The sequence below is a fragment of the Coenobita brevimanus genome, chromosome 75, assembly GCF_032717465.1.
Source record: "Coenobita brevimanus isolate Jiangsu-jjx chromosome 75, ASM3271746v2, whole genome shotgun sequence".
NCBI lineage: Eukaryota > Metazoa > Arthropoda > Malacostraca > Decapoda > Coenobitidae > Coenobita > Coenobita brevimanus.
Genome location: NC_137028.1, coordinates 17,027,840 through 17,047,440, shown reverse-complemented (window position 1 = coordinate 17,047,440; position 19,601 = coordinate 17,027,840). Strand labels below are relative to the sequence as shown.

Below are 19,601 nucleotides of genomic sequence, written 5' to 3'. Positions count from 1 at the left end.
GGATGATGGTCGCCATCACCTACCACAGATAAGGTAAGTGACATGGTATTTTTTCGTCTTGTCATACGCAGCTGTTTTTTTCTCAGGGTAATGCTTAAAACACCCTTTCATCCCGAGTACGTAATTTCTCTCTCTCTCTCTCTCTCTCTCTCTCTCTCTCTCTCTCTCTCTTTCCATTGTTTTGCTATAATTTCTGCATCGTCACTTCCTCACCACGATTTTTTTTTTTCATCCTTCGCCATTCTGTTGTCATGCATTCGTCATCGTCACATTACCACCGCTGTTTTTATTTTTATTTTTTGTCCTTCGTCATTCTCTTATTATCCTCTCTCCATCGCCATTTCACAACCATCATTTTTCCCCATCTCTTTTCGTCATTCCTTTTTCTTTCTTCACCGTGAACTCATCACCATTTTTTTTTTCTTTTCATCCTTCTTCGTCATTCGTTTGTCATCCTTTCTTCATCGTCTCCAGAGAGAGAGAGAGAGAGAGAGAGAGAGATGGTAGAGGGAGACAAGGTGGAGAGGGATGGTGAGAGAACATAAATTATGGGGAGGAAGGTAAAGAGTGAAACAACAGGTGTGTGTGTGTGTGTGTGTGTGTGTGTGTGTGTGTGTGAGAGAGAGAGAGAGAGAGAGAGAGAGGGGGGGGGAGGTAAGGCAGGCTATACTCCTTGTCCTGCCTCCCTCACCTACTCACTCGCTCACTCACCCTCTCACTCATATGTTGCTCGTGCTCCTCATACTTTCACCCGTCCTCGCTGGTAAGTTAGTGGTGGTAGTAGCAGTAGTAGTAATAGTAATAGTAGTAGTAGTTGTAGTAGTAGTAGTGCTGTTATATATTTTATTTCTATAATTATTATTTTTGTTACTTTTTTTATTTTTACTTCTCACATTACGAGTTCTATTTTTACTTACGTAATTTAACCCCTTCCCTCCCAGTGACGTCCCTTTCTAGTTCATTCTTGCGTCTGTTCTCTTTTCACCTTCACTTGGCCCAGATTTTCGACCTAGCTGATTTAATGTAGCTTGGCGGCAAAGACAGTATTATGACCCTGCATTTTTTCTATGGCACTTCTTCATGACTAGCATCATTTTCCAATGTTTATCCGTCGTTACAGCTGAGCATTGAAGATGGAGTGATGGCAGTTTTAAAGTTAAAGTAAAAGCAGTATGCCAAGCGATTTTGTTGGATTTAGGTGTGTGTGTGTGTGTGTGTGTGTGTGTGTGTGTGTGTGTGTGTGTGTGTGTGTGTGTGTGTGTGTGTGTGTGTGCGCGCGCGCGAGGTGAGGCATGTTAGGATGTACGTTAATTATGTTTGTATGCGCATATGTGTATTTGTGTAGATGTGGGGACGGAGTGTGACCCGCGGAGCTACGGTGCGGACAGCGTGGTGTGCGTGTGTTCGGCTACCAGCTGTGACCTGCCGGGTGTCATCAGCACCCCCGATGCCGGCTCCTACACCAGCGTCACCTCCTCCAGGGATGGTCTCCGCTTCGCCCAGAACACGGCGCCCCTGGAAGCAGTCCCAGGAGACGGTAGGACGAGAGCTATTTCCGTTATTTAAATTTTGCAGATCCAGTGTAGGGAAAGTAATGTAACCCTCCATTGGCTTGCATTTTAGTTTATTCCTGCTGGGGACAAACAGTTTTATTCAGCGTGGGAAAAGCCTGTCACTGAAGGGGCTTATTAAGGCTGTATCTACCTCCTCCTTTTCGAAGTCATTTTCCTGAGCTGAATAAAATCGTCAAGAGCTGGCAAGAGTGCAGTAAGAAATTGTCCACAGGCTAAAGTTTTTAAAGGAGTTGATGTGGAACAGATATATATTGTACGACGGTAGCAAAAAAAAAAAAAAAAAAAAAAAAAAAAAACTATGAGAGTCGTCAGTGAAATGAGTAATACATCAAATAATAACGCACATAAACCACATAGGCTGGCTAGTAATGCTGTGGTCTCGTGAAAATGTGTGTGTAGATGGTCATAGTGAGTTTGCATTCACCTGCCAAAGATCTGTAGTCCCCTTTCACCTCAATTGATGGCTAGATGTAGTCGTAGTGGAAGGCATATTCAGCTGTTAACCAAGGTGACTCATTTGTACCCCATATTTGTGCTTATCGAATTTCACGCCATCAGAGATTAGTATTAAAGTTGTGAGTGTCCCTGCTCTCTCAGATGAAAATTGACCATCTTTATTTATACTGTGTGTGTCAAATGAATATACTGTGATGGTTATGTGTGTGTGTGTGGTGTTGTTCAGGTAACGTGGTGGTTGTAGTGGACCTTACTGATAAAATGTGTATGGTTTGGTTGTTGTTCAGTTAACGTGGTGGTGGGGGTGGACCTGAATGACGTGTATTTGGTGTGGTTGTTGTTCAGGTAACGTGGTGGTAGGGGTGGACGTTAATGACCAGTATCAGACCATACTGGGCTTCGGAGGCGCCTTCACCGACGCCACAGGCCTCAACATCCTCACCCTCCCACAGGATGCTCAGGACTTGCTCATGAGGTAGGTTTTGCAGATTTCGTAACACATCTTCCCCTGCGACTTTATATGCACGTTACGGCTCACTGTCTTTTTGGATGTACCAGGCTCGGGGTGAGATTAGGAATGGCCATGCTTTCCTAATACTTCTTCCTTAGCAACTTATTCCGTGCATTATTCCTCTCTATCCTAATGTATATTATTCTTGCCGAGTCGATATTAAATCGCTATACATAACTTAAAACAAGGAATTAAGATATACACTGCAAAATAAGTCGCTAAGGAAAGTTGCTGCGAAGCCTCCTATGTCACCAAACATTCGTTCTTCAGCATTACTAGGTACTGTGTCTTTCATAGTCCCACCCTCTCACCAAATGATGTATTTTCCCACTTGCACGTATGCATCTCTATTTACCTTAAGCTAGACGTGTTAATGTATACATATTTGCATATACGTATTTTTTATCACATATGCAGACGTGTTTTTACAATTATGTGAATGCTGTCTTCATCTCACTACAGAGTATGACCGTCTCCGTGGCCCTGCATCGGTCATCAAACAGAATGTTGGATACTGAACAAATGAAAAGTTGATCATAAGTGCATTGCATCTGAGCTTGTTGTTATTATTATTGTTGTAGTAGTAGTTGCTGTTGTTGTTGTTACCCCAGACTCATCTGAACGTGAACTGGCTGAGCTGCAGTCCAAAGTTGTCCTCCTGCAGTCCACCATCCTCCTTCCGCGGGATAGGGACGGAGCTGAGGGACGTTTGTACAACCGGTTATATCAGTGCCACCGCATGAAGACCGTCCCTCTCCAGCGCTACATGTAATAAACAACGGACTGCCTTTCAAAGCTGTTCGTTTCCTTAGATAGTGAATGATTGATCCGGAGGTCTCTTTCTATTAGCATTGGAGACAGCCCAACTTTCCCTCTTTTTCCAGCAGCAAAGTGGCCTCGAAATACATACCAAGGTGTTCTCAGTGTAGTCACGCGTATCATGGTGGTGTGACTTAGGACACCTGTTGGGAGGGGGGCGTGGGAAAGGGTCACCTGGGCGGATTGAGAGAGAGAGGGGGGGGGGCATTTGTACATATTTTTTACCACCTTCTATACCAGGGATCTTTCTTAGGTTCAATATCGTTTCTTATCGGAAGGAAAGTTAAATCTGAGACTGCTTCATACTGAGGATCTGTCGGAAAGTCGAACAAAAGCGTCTTGGAATAGTAAAAATGCACTACAAGGACTGAAATAGAAATATACTATGCAGAAATAAAGTGTTAAGAAATCTCTCTCTCTCTCTCTCTCTCTCTCTCCCTCCCCCCACCCTTTACCCAGTAGCCTTCCCCTCTTCCCTTTTAATCCATACCCTCTCGTCTTTTTCACTCCTCTGCGCCCTCTCCTTCACTCCTTCCATCCTCTCCTTCGTTCCTTCCTTCCTCTACCCTAGCGCCTCTTCCTTACCAGCTAATTTCTACATTCAGCGCCATCCTTGGAGTCCGGGAGCGTCTTTTTTCTTTTTAGTTCCTTTTTTTTCGTATGGCGATTTTTATTCGGCCTAATTCTTCCAGCTGCAGGGGATGAATGGTGTCTTAATCCCTTTCGGTACGAGCGACCTTGAATAAAATCGTCTCGTACCTGGAAGATTGTGCGGAATATGGCGTCACCCGGAGTCGAGAGGTTGATAATCCAGTAGGCATTGTTAATGGAATCTGTGTTGATCTTAACGTCGTCAGTTCAGGTGTGTTTCCCCCAGGTCGTACTTCTCACCGGAGGGACTGGGGTACGACCTCTGCCGCGTACCCATCGCCGGCAGTGACTTCTCCACACGACCATACTCCTACGATGATGTGGAGGGCGATGTCACCCTCCAGTACTTCAACCTTACCTATGAGGACTACAACTACAAGGTTGGGTGAAGGAGGTCAAGTTTTAGGATGTCAGGATTGTGTGTGTGTGTGTGTGTGTGTGTGTGTGTGTGTTAGATATCCCATTCTCGTGTTTTTCCATTGCCATTCTGGACCCTACCGCACTCCATCCTTAGCCCGTGGATTGCGCAATTACTTTTTTTTTTTAATCCCACCCCGTGGTGTGCAAAAAATGAAGACAATTTTTTTTTCTTGATAAGCATCCAGGGCATCATCTCTCCATTTTTGCCTAGGGCCATGCATAAGTTTGCGTAGGGGAGTAGTGAAAAAAAAAAAATGTTTATTATAAACTTGAAGATAAACATCCCGGGCATCATCTGGTGGAAAGAAAAGAAATCTCTCTCTCCGTCTTTGCGTAGCGCCATGCGTAAGTCTGCACAGGGGTGGAGTAGTTAGCAGTGATGTGCGGCCAGCAGAGCCTGAGCTGTGGCTCGCAACGCAACGCTACGCAGCCTGAGCTGTGGCTGGCAATCCACGGGTTAAGTGGGCAAAAGAGGTCAATATGTTGATGATGATGATTTTGATTTGTGTGTGTGTGTGTGTGTGTGTGTGTGTGTGTGTGTGTGTGTGTGTGTGTGTGTGTGTGTGTGTAGGTTACTTCCACTTATTCCATCACTTCCATATATTTAATTGTTACTGTCTGTTTTACTTGTTATATATGAAACCTTAGCAACACGTACTCCTGCAAGTTTGGGGAAATAATGTTTGATTTTGTGCATCATCACAGGCTAAAATTCGTCCCTTCAGGTTATTCATCTCCCACTGTCCGTTTGCCCTTCCCTCATTACAGTGTTGAAATTCAGAGTTTGTAGAGTAATTTGCGGTTTGTTGCAATTTATTCTGATAGTGAGAGTTAAATTGTGGTTCGCGTTAATGAGTGTTCTGTAGTTGTAATTGTCATTTGTTATCTTAATTCACTATTACCGTATTTATTTTCCAACACTGTATATTGTTTGTGACTGCTTTTTTTTATTATAATTTTCACTCAGTCGAAGTGCTTCTGCCAAAGTTCGTCGTCAGGAACAGTTCCATCACTTCACTAGTCCTCACCTTCGTCATGGGTGCTCCTTTCAACGTCTCTGTTTCTGAAATGACATCGCTGCTCCTGTGTCGTCATTTCAACTTTACTCATTCTTCCCCATGGCAGCTCCCGTTCATCCGTCAAGCACAGGACCTGGTAGAGCGGGAGTTGCTGATCTTTGGGTCCCCTTGGTCGCCCCCTGCCTGGATGAAGGAGAATGGAATGTTCAATGGGTCGGGGGGACTCCTGCCTGAAATGTGGCAACCATGGTCAGACTACTTCGTCAAGTACGTGCACTTACCTTTATAGTTTTCAGTCCCAAACACAAGTAGGCATATATATTTCATGGCAGTGTGTCTCAAATATATTAACCATATCGTATGGCCACTAAGAATACTTTATGATCGTTCCATTCTTCCTATCTTATCCTTGTCATTGACCCATAGAATAGTCGTTTAATTATAAACTTTCATACAGCAAACTGCTTTCCTTTGTACTCCGTTGTATTCTTGTGACTATGCAAGTCAAGTTCCGGAGTGTGCCATCTTCAAGTATGTCCATAATTTCTTCTGCCAAGTGTTACCCTCCCAGCGCTGAAGTACAGTGACGTAATATCGTCATTCTTCCGACGATAAATGTATAATTAAATGAGACAGATATATCTTCTCTCAGTTAGAAGTGTTGTGAGTTGAAATTTTTGATATACGGTACCAGGCAGCACGAGTCTTCTATATTGTGCATGAAAAATAAGGACATTTATTGAGAACTAACAAACTAAGGAAGATGACATCAGTGTTGGTTGTGGTGTACAGGTTCGTGAACGCCTACGAAGGTCAAGGAGTGCCTATCTGGGGCATCACCACGCAGAACGAGCCCCTCACAGGATTTGAGGTGAGTCACGTTTGGTACTCATTTTTTTTTTTTTTTTTTTTTTAAGAACTTTTTTTTTTTCCTTTTCAGTAGCATGTTAATAATGGTGTGTATTTTTATTAACGTTAACCTAGATTAGAGGCACAGACAAGGAGCGTACAGGTGGTTGCGCTGTGCACCGTGGGTGGAGCAGCTGTGGCGTCCACCCGGGAGCCAAACCTTCTCATATTTCTCTGCACCTTGCCGTGGGAAGGACCCTGGTCCAACCTTGGTAAGGAGCTGTCTGCCACAAAGGGGCGCCGGATCTCCACACGGTGTGTGTGCTGTACTGTACCGTACCGTACCGTACCTGTAGGACGGCCCCACAGAAGCGGTTGCTTATATGCGGTGAGGCCAGGCAGACTGGTTATACAGTAACACCAACAACCTTCTTTCCAGCAAACAGGATGATGTTACATGGGTTATACATGACTTAAGTACAGGGTGCACTCTTGATATACTATGTTTTATGTCCCCATTCAGTAATTGTATATACTGTAGTTTGTGTGTGTGTGTGTGTGTAATCACCCATTTAAAGGAAAAAATAGCATCTGCCAATTTTTTTTTTTTTTCACTCAAAATTGCTGGACATAAACATTGGAAGTCTAATTTCATGAACTTATGAACAGGGATACTTTACTGAAAGTAAGCATTCACAATTACTTGTCACGAGACATGAAAATTCGGTCTTATGAAACCATTAGAGAACGGTAGAGACTTCGTTTCTTCCGGGCCTAAAGGTTACGATTTTTTTTTTTTTTTTATTAAACTGTACCTCGCTTGCTTAACAGGACATCTCTTATGTTATTTTTCAACTACATTATATTCCATTTTGTGGGACTAACCTGAATGCATGTGTCAGATTAAGGTTTATAGATCTCTCAACACTTCTACGTTTTTTGAAGGACTGGTACTGGAACACGTGTGCCTGGACCGCTGAGGACATGCGTGACTGGATCAAGAACAGCCTGGGCCCCACCCTGGAAGCGGCTGGACTGGGTGAGCTCAAGATGATGATCGTGGATCATAATCGTGACACGCTGCCTTGGTACCCAGCCCCGGTGAGCACCCACCACCACCCCAAATGTGGTCATGACACACTACACCATGGATGGAATAAATACATATATGTGTGTGTGTGTGTGTGTGTGTGTGTGTGTGTATGTGTGCACGTTCATTCAGGTATGTATGTATGTGTATATTTTTAAGTATGCTCATTCATTCAGGTATGTTGTATGTAATTTTTGTCACATGTACATGGTATCAACAGATGCTGGATGACCCAGACAGCAGCCAGTACGTGGACGGGATAGCGCTGCACTGGTACGCCGATGAATATACCGGCCCGGAAACGATGGATGAGGCGCAGGGACTGTGGCCTGACAAGTTCCTCCTTTACACAGAGTCATGCGATGGTGGGTGATGGGGAAGTGCTTTTGTGGGGAAGGGATGAGAGAGTGTATTAGGGGTCATTGTGGTGATTGTAGGGGGAGAGGAACCGTAGTAGAGGTGATTGTGGTGATTTTAGGGTGAGTGGGGTTGTTAGGGGTGATTGTGGTGCTTGTAGGGGAGAGGGAGTCTTTTAGGGATGAGTGAGGACAGTGTAGGAGCGATGGTAGTTAATGCTGATATACTTTTTTTTTTTTTTTCTGACCAAGTCATGCGATGTCAGGTGGGAGGGGAGGTGGTTGTTGGGGGAAGCAGAGAGGGAGTGCGTTACGGGTCATTAAGTGGAGTATTTTTTTTGCGATTGTGGTTATTTTTTGGAGTGATTGTGGTTATTGATGATTCATGTTATTGTTAAGGGATGGGGAGATGGGGTGTGTTAGGAGTGATTGTGGTCATTGTAGGGGTGATTGTGGTTATTGGTGATTAACGTATTGTGGTTGTTTGGGAAGGAGTGGTGGAATATTTCAGTGGTGAGTGTAGTCATTGTAGAGCAGATTGTGGTTATCGGTGATTAAATGTAGCCTATAGGACCGGTTTGGTGATATCTTACTGTCACCATTAACCCTTTCATGGTCGGGGCCACTCTTGTATTCAATCCCAGCTAACAACAGACGATTTTACTCATCTGAAAGCCCATCCTAGGAGCCTGAGTGTGTTCACTCCTCTTCTCGGCAGGTTGGAACGCAGCGCCCGACGAGAGGGTGGTGCTGGGTGCGTGGTGGAGGGCCGAGAACTACGCCTTCAACATCATCGAGGTGAATATCAGCATTTCGGAGATTTCGTAACATATCATCCATAGCGACTTATTCTTTGCATTACATCTTGTTGTCCATATGTATTCGGAGAATTAGTAACGCCTCTTCCTTTGCGATTTATTGTGTACATTACTTTTTTTTTTTTTATTACGGTTAGGAGCGAATTCTAAGTGTTTATAGAGATCCCGTAACGCCTCTTCCTTAGCGATTTATTCTGCACTGAGCATACTATTATCCTGCAGGACCTGAACCACTTTTCTACGGGCTGGGTGGACTGGAACATGGCGCTGGATTTGCAGGGGGGACCGAACTGGGCCAGTAATTTCGTCGACTCGCCCATCATCATCGACCAGGTAACACACGAAGAGTAAAATGGAAAATCAGAGGACAGTCATAAATTTCTGAAGAACGTGGTAGATATGACCATCACTTTCAACCAGGTGACACAGGTAGAGTAAAAAAGGAAATCAGAGAACAAAGTTTCCGAAGAACATAGATAGTGGCAAGCGAAGCAGGTAGTACAGGATAAGTAAAACGGAAATGAAAGAACAGTTATAAGTTTCAGAGGAGCATCGTAGACTCTTCCATTATCATTAACCACGTAAGTTAGTAAAAAGAAAGTAATAATAATAATAATTTATCTATCTATTTATCAATATACCTAGGCTGCTTCCCCCAAGGAAAGGGAGGTAGCCGAGACAAGACGACACACTCCCCATTTACTCATCCATTCAAACACATTCATTCGCATTTTAGCCCCAAAGGGGAGAACGGACAGATCCTCACCGCACCACACCGCACAAGGGTCAACTGCGCAATGCAATCAGTGACATCCGCAGCAGGGCCCAACAGCAGAACTGGTTTACCCCTGCCACATCATAACAGACCCATCCCCTTACCCCACCTGACCTGACTAGCTGATCAGACCAAAATGCGGGAGAATATCCCCTCAGGGCTGCGTCATCACTTATTCATTCACAATTTCTCTCCATTTATTTCTGTCACGCACAGCCACTCTTCCTTGCTCAACAGACATCCCTCTCGCATCCAGCGCTCTCTTCACACTGTCCATCCATCCTATTCGTGGTCTTCCTCTCAGCCTTACACCTCTCACATCAGATCTAGTTATCTTTTTCACCAATCGCTCATTATCCATTCTCTCCATATGCCCAAACCATCGCAACACCCTCTGCTCAACTCTACCAGCCATCTCCCGAACAACTCCAGTTCTCCTTCGCACTTCATCATTTCGCACCCGATCCATACGCATCACTCCACACATACTCCTCAGACACCTCATCTCCATTACATTCAAACTTTTCCTCTCTGCTACACCCATATTCCATGTTTCAGCCCCATATAACGCAGTCGGTACCACAACATCCTCATATAGCCTTCTCTTTACATCCATTCTAAGCGAACGACATTTAAACACTTTTTTCATTCCTCCCAGCACCTTTCGTACTTCATTCATTCTAAACTTCACTTCTGCATCTATTCTTCCATCCACAGCAACATGTGACCCTAAATATTTAAAACAATCTACCTCCTCAAGCAACTCACCATTCAAAACTATATTCATCCCCCTACCATCTATCAACCTCGTACACTTCATCACTTTACTCTTATTCTCATTTACTTTCAATTTCCTCCTTTCACACACCCTTCCAAACTCCTCTACCAACTGTCTCAATTTCTCCTCTGAATCAGTCACCAGTGCAGTATCATCTGCAAACAGCAGCTGCTTCAGATTCCACTCTCCACCATCAACATTCACTAGACTCAGACCTCCACCTAAAACTCTTGCATTCACCTCCCTTACAACACCATCCATGTAAATATTAAACAACCAAGGCGACATCACACAACCCTGTCGCAGCCCCACTCTCACGGGAAACCAATCACTCACAGCATTTCCCACTCTTACACACGCTCTACTATTTACATAAAAACTTTTCACCCCTTTTAGTAACCTACCATCAAGTCCATACAATCTTAAAACAGTCCACAAAGCCTCCCTATCAATTCTATCATACGCTTTCTCTAAATCCATAAATGCCCAAAACACATCCTTGCCTTTCGCTAAATACTTTTCACACACTTGTCTCACAGCAAACACCTGATCAACGCATCCCCTCCCTCTCCTAAAGCCACACTGCTCATCACCAATCACTCCCTCTGTACCCTCTCTAACTCTCATAATTAACACTCTACCATACACCTTACCTACAACACTCAATAGACTTATGCCCCTAAAGCTAGTACATTCATACTTATCACCCTTGCCTTTATACAACGGGACCACACAAGCACTTGCCCAGTCAATTGGCACCATACCTTTCTCAAAGCACACATTCAACAATCTTACTAACCAGTCAACAATAGTCACTCCACCACCCTTCAGGCATTCCACAGCACACCCATCCATACCTGCAGCTTTTCCTGTTTTCATCTCCTTTACTGCCTTCTCCACTTCCTCCTTCGTGATCAAAGAATCATTCAACTCTCCCAACACATTTATTCCTTGCACCCTTCCATTCGCCACAATCTCAGCCACCCTTTCCTCCTCTACATTTAACAGTCTTTCAAAATACTCTGCCCATCTCTTCCTTACTGCATCCATCTCAATTAACATCCTTCCATCCTCTGCTTTTACTCGTTCTTCCTTCCCAGACTCTCCCTTTCGCACCCTTTTCACCTCCTTCCAAAACATTTTCTTATTCTGTTGAAAATTCTCTGTCAGCCGCCTACCCCACCTCTCATCTGCTGCCACTTTAGCATCACGCACAGCCCTTCTCGCTCTATTCCTCTTTTCCTTATACCTTTCATATGACATCTCATCCTTCCTCTGCAGCCACACTTCATATGCACGTCTCATCTCAGCCACAGCCATACTTCCTTCCTCGCACCACCATTCACTTCCTTTTCTTACACCACCACCCACACATCTCACACCACACACCTCTTCTGCATAAGTATACATGGGTGAGACAGGAGGGTGGAAGGGTTGTTGATAGAGCTTTGATGGACTATGTGGTTGTGTCTAGGAATGTAATAGGAAGATTGTTGGACGTGAGAGTTCTGAGAGGGGAGGGTGGAGGTATGTGTGACCACTACTTGGTGGAGGGAAAGTTAAGAGTAGGTAAGAGATGGGTGAGAGCTAGGAGGGTTAGGTGTGGCAGGGAGGTTTTGAAAGTGAGTGAGTTGGATAAAAGAGAGAAAAAGATAGAGTATCAGGAGAAATTGAAAGATGAGTGGAACGCAGTGAAAGATCGGGAAAATGGCAGCGTGGAGGAGGAATGGCAGTTGTTTAATAATAATAGTAATAATAATTTAAAGTTTGAGAAGAACGTCAGCATTGACAGACGAAAAGCTGATTCCAGACAGATGTTGCCGAAACTTTTTGGGCTAGATTCGTATAATAAGTGGCCTTGGAGATTTCGTAACACTTCTCTTAAGCTAGGCGTTTTTAGGTCGGCTTCCTGTCCTAAGAATGCCTAGGGTGCAGCTGGGTTCCCTTTCTAGACCGGAGCTTAGACACAGTATGAGGGGAACAGGGCATAAAAACACAGGGCAACAACCTTACACGTATATTGACAAAGTCTTTGCTATGGAACAGGAAGACAGTTTACACAATATGCTAAACAAAGTTAATACATAGGCTGGCAGGTGGGTTTGGAGTATCACACAGGATACTAGATAGACAGGGATCTTAGTCTGGGTAAGGAGGCAATACACAACTTTCACAGTCCTGGCACAGGAGGCTTGTTCCCAGTGAGAAGGCAAAATATAGGTTTTACTGTACACGAGGTAGTTCAAGAATCTTTACTCTGACACTGACTCTGGTTCCTATTTCACGATGGATATATATATAATGTCACTGATTTTTATTTCTTGGTGTACACAGGATGGATGTGCACTGTCACAGAGTTATAATAATGACACTGAGCTTTACCTCTTGTCTAGCACAGAATGGATATGCACTGTCTCGAGTGTCTTTACTCACTTTACTGGATTTCACTATTCACTTACACTGCACAGTCTTTGCCTCTCACTCATAGTCCGTGGGAGCCGTGTATCACAGTCACTGTTATAGATAATGTCACTGATCGGGCATAGGGACAGGGGGAAGACCTAGGCACTCACAGTCCTCGGCCTGGGGTAGGCGGAGTCCTTCGGGAGTCCCTTCGTCCCGTGGCCACGGGACTACTTGCAGGGGCGTCGTCTCTCATCGAGGGTTTGGGCTGGACGTGGAGAAGGGCCTTTCACTGTCGGGGCTGGGAACTGGGGTCTGGTCCTTAGGACTCGGGCCAGACAGGTCCTGGAGGCGCTCCCTTAGGCGCCTGGGGAAGGAAGGGCGTCACCTTCGTCGGGGAGGGGAGAGCTCTCACCCCAAGGTCCTGGGGGTGCCCTCAGAGGTCCATCGGCTGCGGTCTTCTTCCTGTGGTGTCACCGTCATGTTGGGGCTGCGGCGTCGTTCCCAGCCATAGTCCGTCAGGTGGGGGTCCTCCTTGGGAGACGACGGGATGGAGAATAGCCCCGGGGATAACACCGGGCCTCTCCACCAGTCCTCGGGGCAGAAGTCCTCCTCCTGGAGGTTGCCTGGGTCTGGGTGGACAGAGGAGCAGCCTGCGCTCCTGCCGGTAGGCAAGGCTGATCGCTGGTTGCTCTCACACTGTGGAGTCACAGGGGGCGAGGGACTTTGGTGTCCCTCCCCGGCATGGCTACCGACTGTCGCCGGGTACCCTTGGGCAACAGACGGAGGGCAGCTACAGGCTGTCCTTTCTCTGTTGGTGTGGCTTCTGGCTGTTACCAGGGCCCAACTCCCTGACGGGAACGCTGACGAAGCACAGCTACAGGCCGTCACTTGCCTGTCGGTGTGGCTGCAGGCTGTCGCTGAAGTCCCTTGTGGAGGGTGACATGTAGATGAGGAGTGGCTACAGGCTGTCTCCTGCCTACTGGCGTGGCTACAGGCTGTTGCCGGTGTCGTGCCCTCCGAGGCAACTGCAGAAGAAGAGGGGGCGTACCTGTCTCTCCCCTCGTGCAGCTTCAGGCTTCACAGGTTCTGCAGGGGGTGTAAGCAGCACCTGACAGAGCTGCTACAGGCTCCTCTTTTGAGGCCCAGCTACAGGCCATGGCCCTTTGGTCGGGGTGCCTACAGGCCGTCTCCTTGTTTTCAGAGCGGCTACAGGCCGTCTCTTGTTTTGCGTGACTTCTGGCCATCACTGGGGTGCTGCTTGGAGATGAACGTTCAGCTCCACCCCGGTCCTGGCGAGGCCTAGCTCACCTGAAAGGTAGTGCACTCGGACTGGGGTGGTCTCGTCGGGCACACTCTGGGGAATAGGGGCGCGTGGCCCAGGTGAACTTACGTCCGTATTGCCCGGACTCGTCGCACGCGCCGTCTACCCCTCCGTAGTCTCCTCCTGGGGGGTGTGGTGGCGACCTGGGTTGCCACGGCCGGTATTTCAATTTCATCTCTTGCGAATTTTTTTGCACGTTACATCTCCGTATCCTCTTATTAAAACAATATAAATAATGTATGAGAGAATGTAAAAGTGTAATAAGAAAATATAAAGAAAATAGGAAAGGAGTGGTGTTACGAAACTTCCGCCGCGAAATAGAAAACGACGTCCATATTCACTGGCAAAATTGCGCTATTTTGCTCGTAACGTTGATTTTTTTTTTCCATGATAAGCGAGGGATGTGGATAGACTACGCATCCCCCTCTTCCCTTTTTTTTTTTTTTTTGAAAACAAATCTAAGTTAGGACAGGTAACTGATTGGAAGTCAGTGAATCCGCCGGGCCTAATTTTACTTTGGTTCTCGGCCAGTTCTAAGTTGTGTGCGAGTAGACAGAGGGTGGGGAGGAGAAAGAATTACCAGGATAGTGGAAGATTTTGTTTTCTCGAGGTGAAATTTTGCGTTCGTAAAGAGAAATATCAAAAGTGGGAAAATAAACATGCTCGAGATCGACCCAAAAATCCCGATAAAACTTAACGGAGATTGAGAAAAAAATAATAATAAAATAAAAATGCATGTTTGAAACAGAATGACGGGTGCATCACTGTAATTAAGCTCTTGACGAATTGGAATCGTTCTCGTATTATGGTCCAACTTCTTTCCCCTGTCCAGTGTGTTTCTCCTGCCACCTCTCTTGATCATAGTTCTACCAAGGTTATTAAATTGTTCACTCTTCTGCGTCCTTTAACAAATTAACCCTTTACTACCATTACTTGCATCTGTATTTATTTTTATTTTTTTTTACTTATTCAGGGTTACGATCGAACAATTTGATGCAATTTAGGGGAAACTTCTTGTAATGACGGTATTGTAGTATCAGCATATGTATCAGTCCATAAGAGACACATTCAGGACCGGATCTTCACGGAGGAAGAGTGACAGCCAAAATTTACTCTTCCTCATGCTGGCTAAGCTAGATTCAAATTTCATTAGTATTTCCTTACCTAGATATTCTGAGATTAAAAAAGTGTTCTGGTAGCAGGTAAAAATACAAATTACGTGCTCGGGTCGACTGGGTTAATGATCGTTGTGCAGTCATTAATCATTTAACCTCTTCTCTCCGATGACTTTGATTTTCTTAATACATTCAGACGATTTTCTGTAGCTTGAGGGAGATGTTTCAAATTGGAGGGGTTAGATATAGCCTTCATTAACCCCGTCACTACTACAAGGCTTGTCTGAGCTGAGTAAAATCGTCTGGTAGTAGTAAGAATAAATAGGACGTCACTTGGATTGGAGGGATTTTTCTGAGCCCCCCCCTCTCTCTCTCTCACACACACTCTCTCTCTCTCTCTCTCTCTCTCCCTCCTCCTCCTCCTCCTCCTCCTCCTCCTCCTCCTCCTTCTTCTTCTTTCTTTTTCTTCTTCTTCTTTCTTTTTCTTCTTTCTTTTTCTTCTTCTTCTTCTTCTTCTTCTTCTTCTTCTTCTTCTTCTTTCTTCTTCTTCTTCTTCTTTCTTCTTCTTCTTCTTCTTCTTTCTTCTTCTTCTTTCTTTTTCTTCTTCTTCTTTCTTTTTCTTTTTCTTCTTCTTCTTTCTTTTTCTTCTTCTTTCTTTTTCTTTTTCTTTTTCTTCTTTCTTTTTCTTCTTTCTTTTTCTTCTTCTTTCTTTTTCTTTTTCTTCTTCTTTCTTTTTCTTTTTCTTTTTCTTCTTTCTTTTTCTTCTTCTTTCTTCTTCTTCTTCTTCTTCTTCTTTCTTCTTCTTCTTTCTTTTTCTTCTTTCTTTTTCTTCTTCTTTCTTCTTCATCTTCTTTCTTTTTCTTCTTCTTCTTCTTTCTTTTTCTTCTTCTTCTTATTCTTCTTATTCTTTCTTCTTCTTCTTTCTTTTTCTTCTTCTTCTTTCTTTCTTCTTCTTCTTCTTATTCTTTCTTCTTCTTCTTCTTTCTTTTTCTTCTTCTTCTTTCTTTTTCTTCTTCTTCTTTCTTTTTCTTCTTCTTCTTCTTTCTTTTTCTTCTTCTTCTTCTTTCTTTTTTTCTTCTTCTTTCTTTTTCTTCTTCTTCTTTCTTTTTCTTCTTCTTCTTTCTTTTCTTCTTCTTCTTCTTTCTTTTTCTTCTTCTTCTTCTTTCTTTTTCTTCTTCTTCTTCTTTCTTTTTTTCTTCTTCTTTCTTTTTCTTCTTCTTCTTTCTTTTTCTTCTTTCTTTTTCTTCTTCTTCTTTCTTTTTCTTCTTCTTCTTCTTCTTCTTTCTTTTTCTTTTCTTCTTCTTTCTTTTTCTTCTTCTTCTTTCTTTTTCTTCTTCTTCTTCTTCTTCTTCTTTCTTTTTCTTTTCTTCTTCTTTCTTTTTCTTTTCTTCTTCTTTCTTTTTCTTCTTCTTCTTCTTTCTTTTTCTTTTCTTCTTTCTTTTTCTTCTTCTTCTTTCTTTTTCTTCTTCTTCTTTCTTTTTCTTCTTCTTCTTTCTTTTTCTTTTCTTCTTCTTTCTTTTTCTTCTTCTTCTTTCTTTTTCTTCTTCTTCTTCTTTCTTTTTCTTCTTTCTTTTTCTTCTTCTTTCTTCTTCTTCTTTCTTCTTTTTCTTCTTCTTCTTCTTTCTTTTTCTTCTTCTTCTTCTTCTTCTTCTTTCTTTTTCTTCTTCTTCTTCTTCTTCCTATTCTTCTTTAATCAGGCCAGCGCAGAGTTCTACAAGCAGCCCATGTTCTACGCACTGGGACACTTCTCCAAATTCGTGGCTCCGGGGTCCAGGCGGGTCTCCACTACCGTGACCGGAGACGACGCCGGCGAGCTGCAGGTGACGGCCGTGCGGGATGACGCCACCGCCACTGCCGTCGTCGTCATCCTCAACACGTACGTAAGAGAGAGAGAGAGAGAGGTTGTATTACTTGTGGCCTTGAGTATTTCGTAACACCTCTTCCTTAGCGATTTATTTCTGCACTTTACCTCATAGTATCCTTTTTTATCTTTTGAATGAAACTAGAATTCGTAACGCCTCTTCTTTAGCGATGTATTTTTGCACATTGCCTCATAGTATCTTTATTTATGTTTCTCGGCAGTTTATATTGCACATTACCTCATTATAAGTGGCTTTGGAGATTACGGAACACTTCTTCCTTAGCAATTTATTCTACACATATCCTCGTAGTATCCTCTTCTGTGTTATCTATGTAAACTACGTCGATATTAAAATGTTATAAATAACATGCAAGAAGTAATGTAATGTGGTATGCAAAATAAATCGCCAAGGAGGAGGTGCCTGCCACACAGTTTTCTGTGTCCCATGTGAAGTCTGTTTTTCTGTCGGTTGGTACAGAAATTACATGTATTTTAATCTGTCCCTGTCATTTTATTTTAGCCTTTAGCTTGTCAGTACTTAGCGTTTGGCATTACTGAGAGAGAGAGAGAGAGAGAGAGAGAGAGAGAGTGAGTGAATGTGTGTGTGTGTGTGTGGGTGGGTGGTTGGGTGTGACGGATTATACTGTGTCTCACATTTCATCGTCTCATTTTATTATTTTACTACTTTTTTTTTTTTTGTCATATTTCGTCTCATTGCTTTGATAAAATTATAACAAACGCATTATTGAGATTTTTTTTTTTTATATCAGTGGGTGTAGAATAGATATTACGTTGCCTTCATTCATTTCATCCTTACGTTTTTTCGTGTCTTCTGTTAGTGTTTGCATCTTTATTTTTTTTTCCTTCCTCTTCCACAGGGGTGAGATGGAGAAATGTATTTTCGCATGAATTATTTATTATCATTCACAGCGCTGAGACGGAAGAGACTGTTTCCTTGAGAGTTATTCCTTTTGATTTATTTACAGTATACTGTATTACCCATCTCTCTTCTACAGCGGTGAGGCAGAGAAGGGTGTGAGCGTAGACACTGGGAGCAGCTCGGAGTACATCAACTTCGTCATGCCCGCCAAAGCCATCGCCACCTTCCTCTTCACCATACCCGCCTAAACTAAGCTAAACCAAACCTAATCCATGTTCGAAGTCTCTCTTGGTCAGAATAAAATCGTCTGCAAGTATTAGGAATAAAAAAATTGTCACAAAATCTCTCTTAATCAGAATAAAATCGTCTGCAAGTAACAGGAATTTAATAAGCTACCGTATTGAGTGAGTTAAAGTTAGCAGTGAAGAAAACTAAAAACATGCAGTAGCTAGTAATCAGATTTAAAAAAAAAAAAAAAAAGTATGTTGAAAAATACACTGCATATTGAAAGAAAAAAAAAAGTATGCTGAAGAAACTAGGCCTATTTTACGTACTTAAGAAAGATAGTTCCAACAATTTTAGTTATGAACAGGTAATAAAGCAAGGAGAAAGACAGGTACACTATGAAGGCCTTTTGGTGAGCAGTAAGGATTTATTACGGTGAAGAAATCGGGGATGAAGAAAAAATGGAGAACACCTATAATCTGGTGTATGGATTATTTTTATATTTTTTCCTTATTATTTTTAAAAAATGACGTAATTCATGTAGGAGGCTTCGTAGCATCTCATCCCAAGCGATTTACTTCTGCATATTACACATTAACAGTCCCTTGTATGCTTATGTCGTTTTAATATCGATATAGTTTGCATGAATAACATACAATAGAATGTCGAGGTGAAATGTGCAGAATAAATCGCTAAGGAAAAGGTGTTACGGGATCTCCAAACCACCTGGGATATGACCCATGTCTTACTCGGATCTTAGTGTGGAATCCCCCGACATCCTTAAGAGTTAATTATATCATCCCTAAAAATAAAAATATAATTAGTGTGGCCTTCCTCTCCTGTATTAGAGATCAGAAACTTAGGAAAGATGTCGTAAAGGATCTTGTGTTTTTGCGATTAACAAGCTTTCACAACAGTTAGATCATTATTAGAAATCACCTTCTTTGGTCGCACTTGTCATTGTAATAACTTCAGTTTGGTTTTGAGATATTCGATAACTATACGAGTGAAAATGAAAATAATAACTAGCTGTACACATTATAATCAAGACAGTTTACAGTACAGTACCTGGAATCTGTGAGACTCTGAAAGTGAATTTGGTTGTAAACCTTGACACATTGGCATACGTCTCATGGTCATTACTAGCATAATTTGATCAGTACCGAAGATAGATAGATAGATTTTGTGTGTGTGTGTGTGTGTGTGTGTGTGTGTGTGTGTGTGTGTGTGTGTGTGTCTGTCTGTCTGTCTGTCTGTCTGTCAGTTTGGAGGGAGCCGTGATGCCACGAGATCTCCGTATCACCAATACGTAGGTTGGGTGATCTAAAATTTTTCAGAATGAGGGCTTCTTTATATGTGCTGGCACAGGACAATTTTATTCTGCAAAAAAGAAACCTTCCATTCTCAGAAGAAATAGCACAGCCTTGCAAAGATAAGAAAGATACAAGAATCAAGTTGGATATTGTTATATACTTAAACCTTACATACAGGTTACATATATAACGCTTTTACAGTATATACAAGAGGCCCAGCTTAAGGAATGAACTGTGTACTGCTTATGCTCTTGGACCTTGATTGGAAGGACTTTTGTGTCTTGATGCACGTGATCCATATATGTGATCAACGTAGTCAGCCGCCAAAATCCTCTCCTGCCTTTTTCACCCTTGGATTCACGGA

The 19,601-nt window shown here is 43.1% G+C and overlaps 1 protein-coding gene across 1 annotated transcript; it reads left to right on the top strand.

Annotated features, from left to right (window-relative positions):
- The first annotated feature begins 723 nt into the window (after positions 1-723).
- LOC145408078 (putative glucosylceramidase 3) lies at positions 724-17,947 on the top strand. Its single transcript, XM_080278887.1, has 12 exons — positions 724-763; positions 1,346-1,537; positions 2,376-2,505; positions 4,238-4,391; positions 5,557-5,717; positions 6,243-6,321; positions 7,245-7,400; positions 7,610-7,754; positions 8,464-8,543; positions 8,786-8,896; positions 16,656-16,834; positions 17,836-17,947. The coding sequence occupies exons 1-12, from the start codon at positions 724-726 to the stop codon at positions 17,945-17,947; spliced, it is 1,539 nt and encodes a 512-aa protein (XP_080135013.1).
- Positions 17,948-19,601: the final 1,654 nt, after the last annotated feature.

Bases quoted from the DNA above. Each gene is read 5' to 3' on its own strand.
- LOC145408078 (XM_080278887.1), top strand. From the start codon at position 724: ATGTTGCTCGTGCTCCTCATACTTTCACCCGTCCTCGCTG. The intron at 764-1,345 runs GTAAGTTAGTGG...GTATTTGTGTAG, and splicing joins ACTTTCACCCGTCCTCGCTG to ATGTGGGGACGGAGTGTGAC. The intron at 2,506-4,237 runs GTAGGTTTTGCA...TGTTTCCCCCAG, and splicing joins GCTCAGGACTTGCTCATGAG to GTCGTACTTCTCACCGGAGG.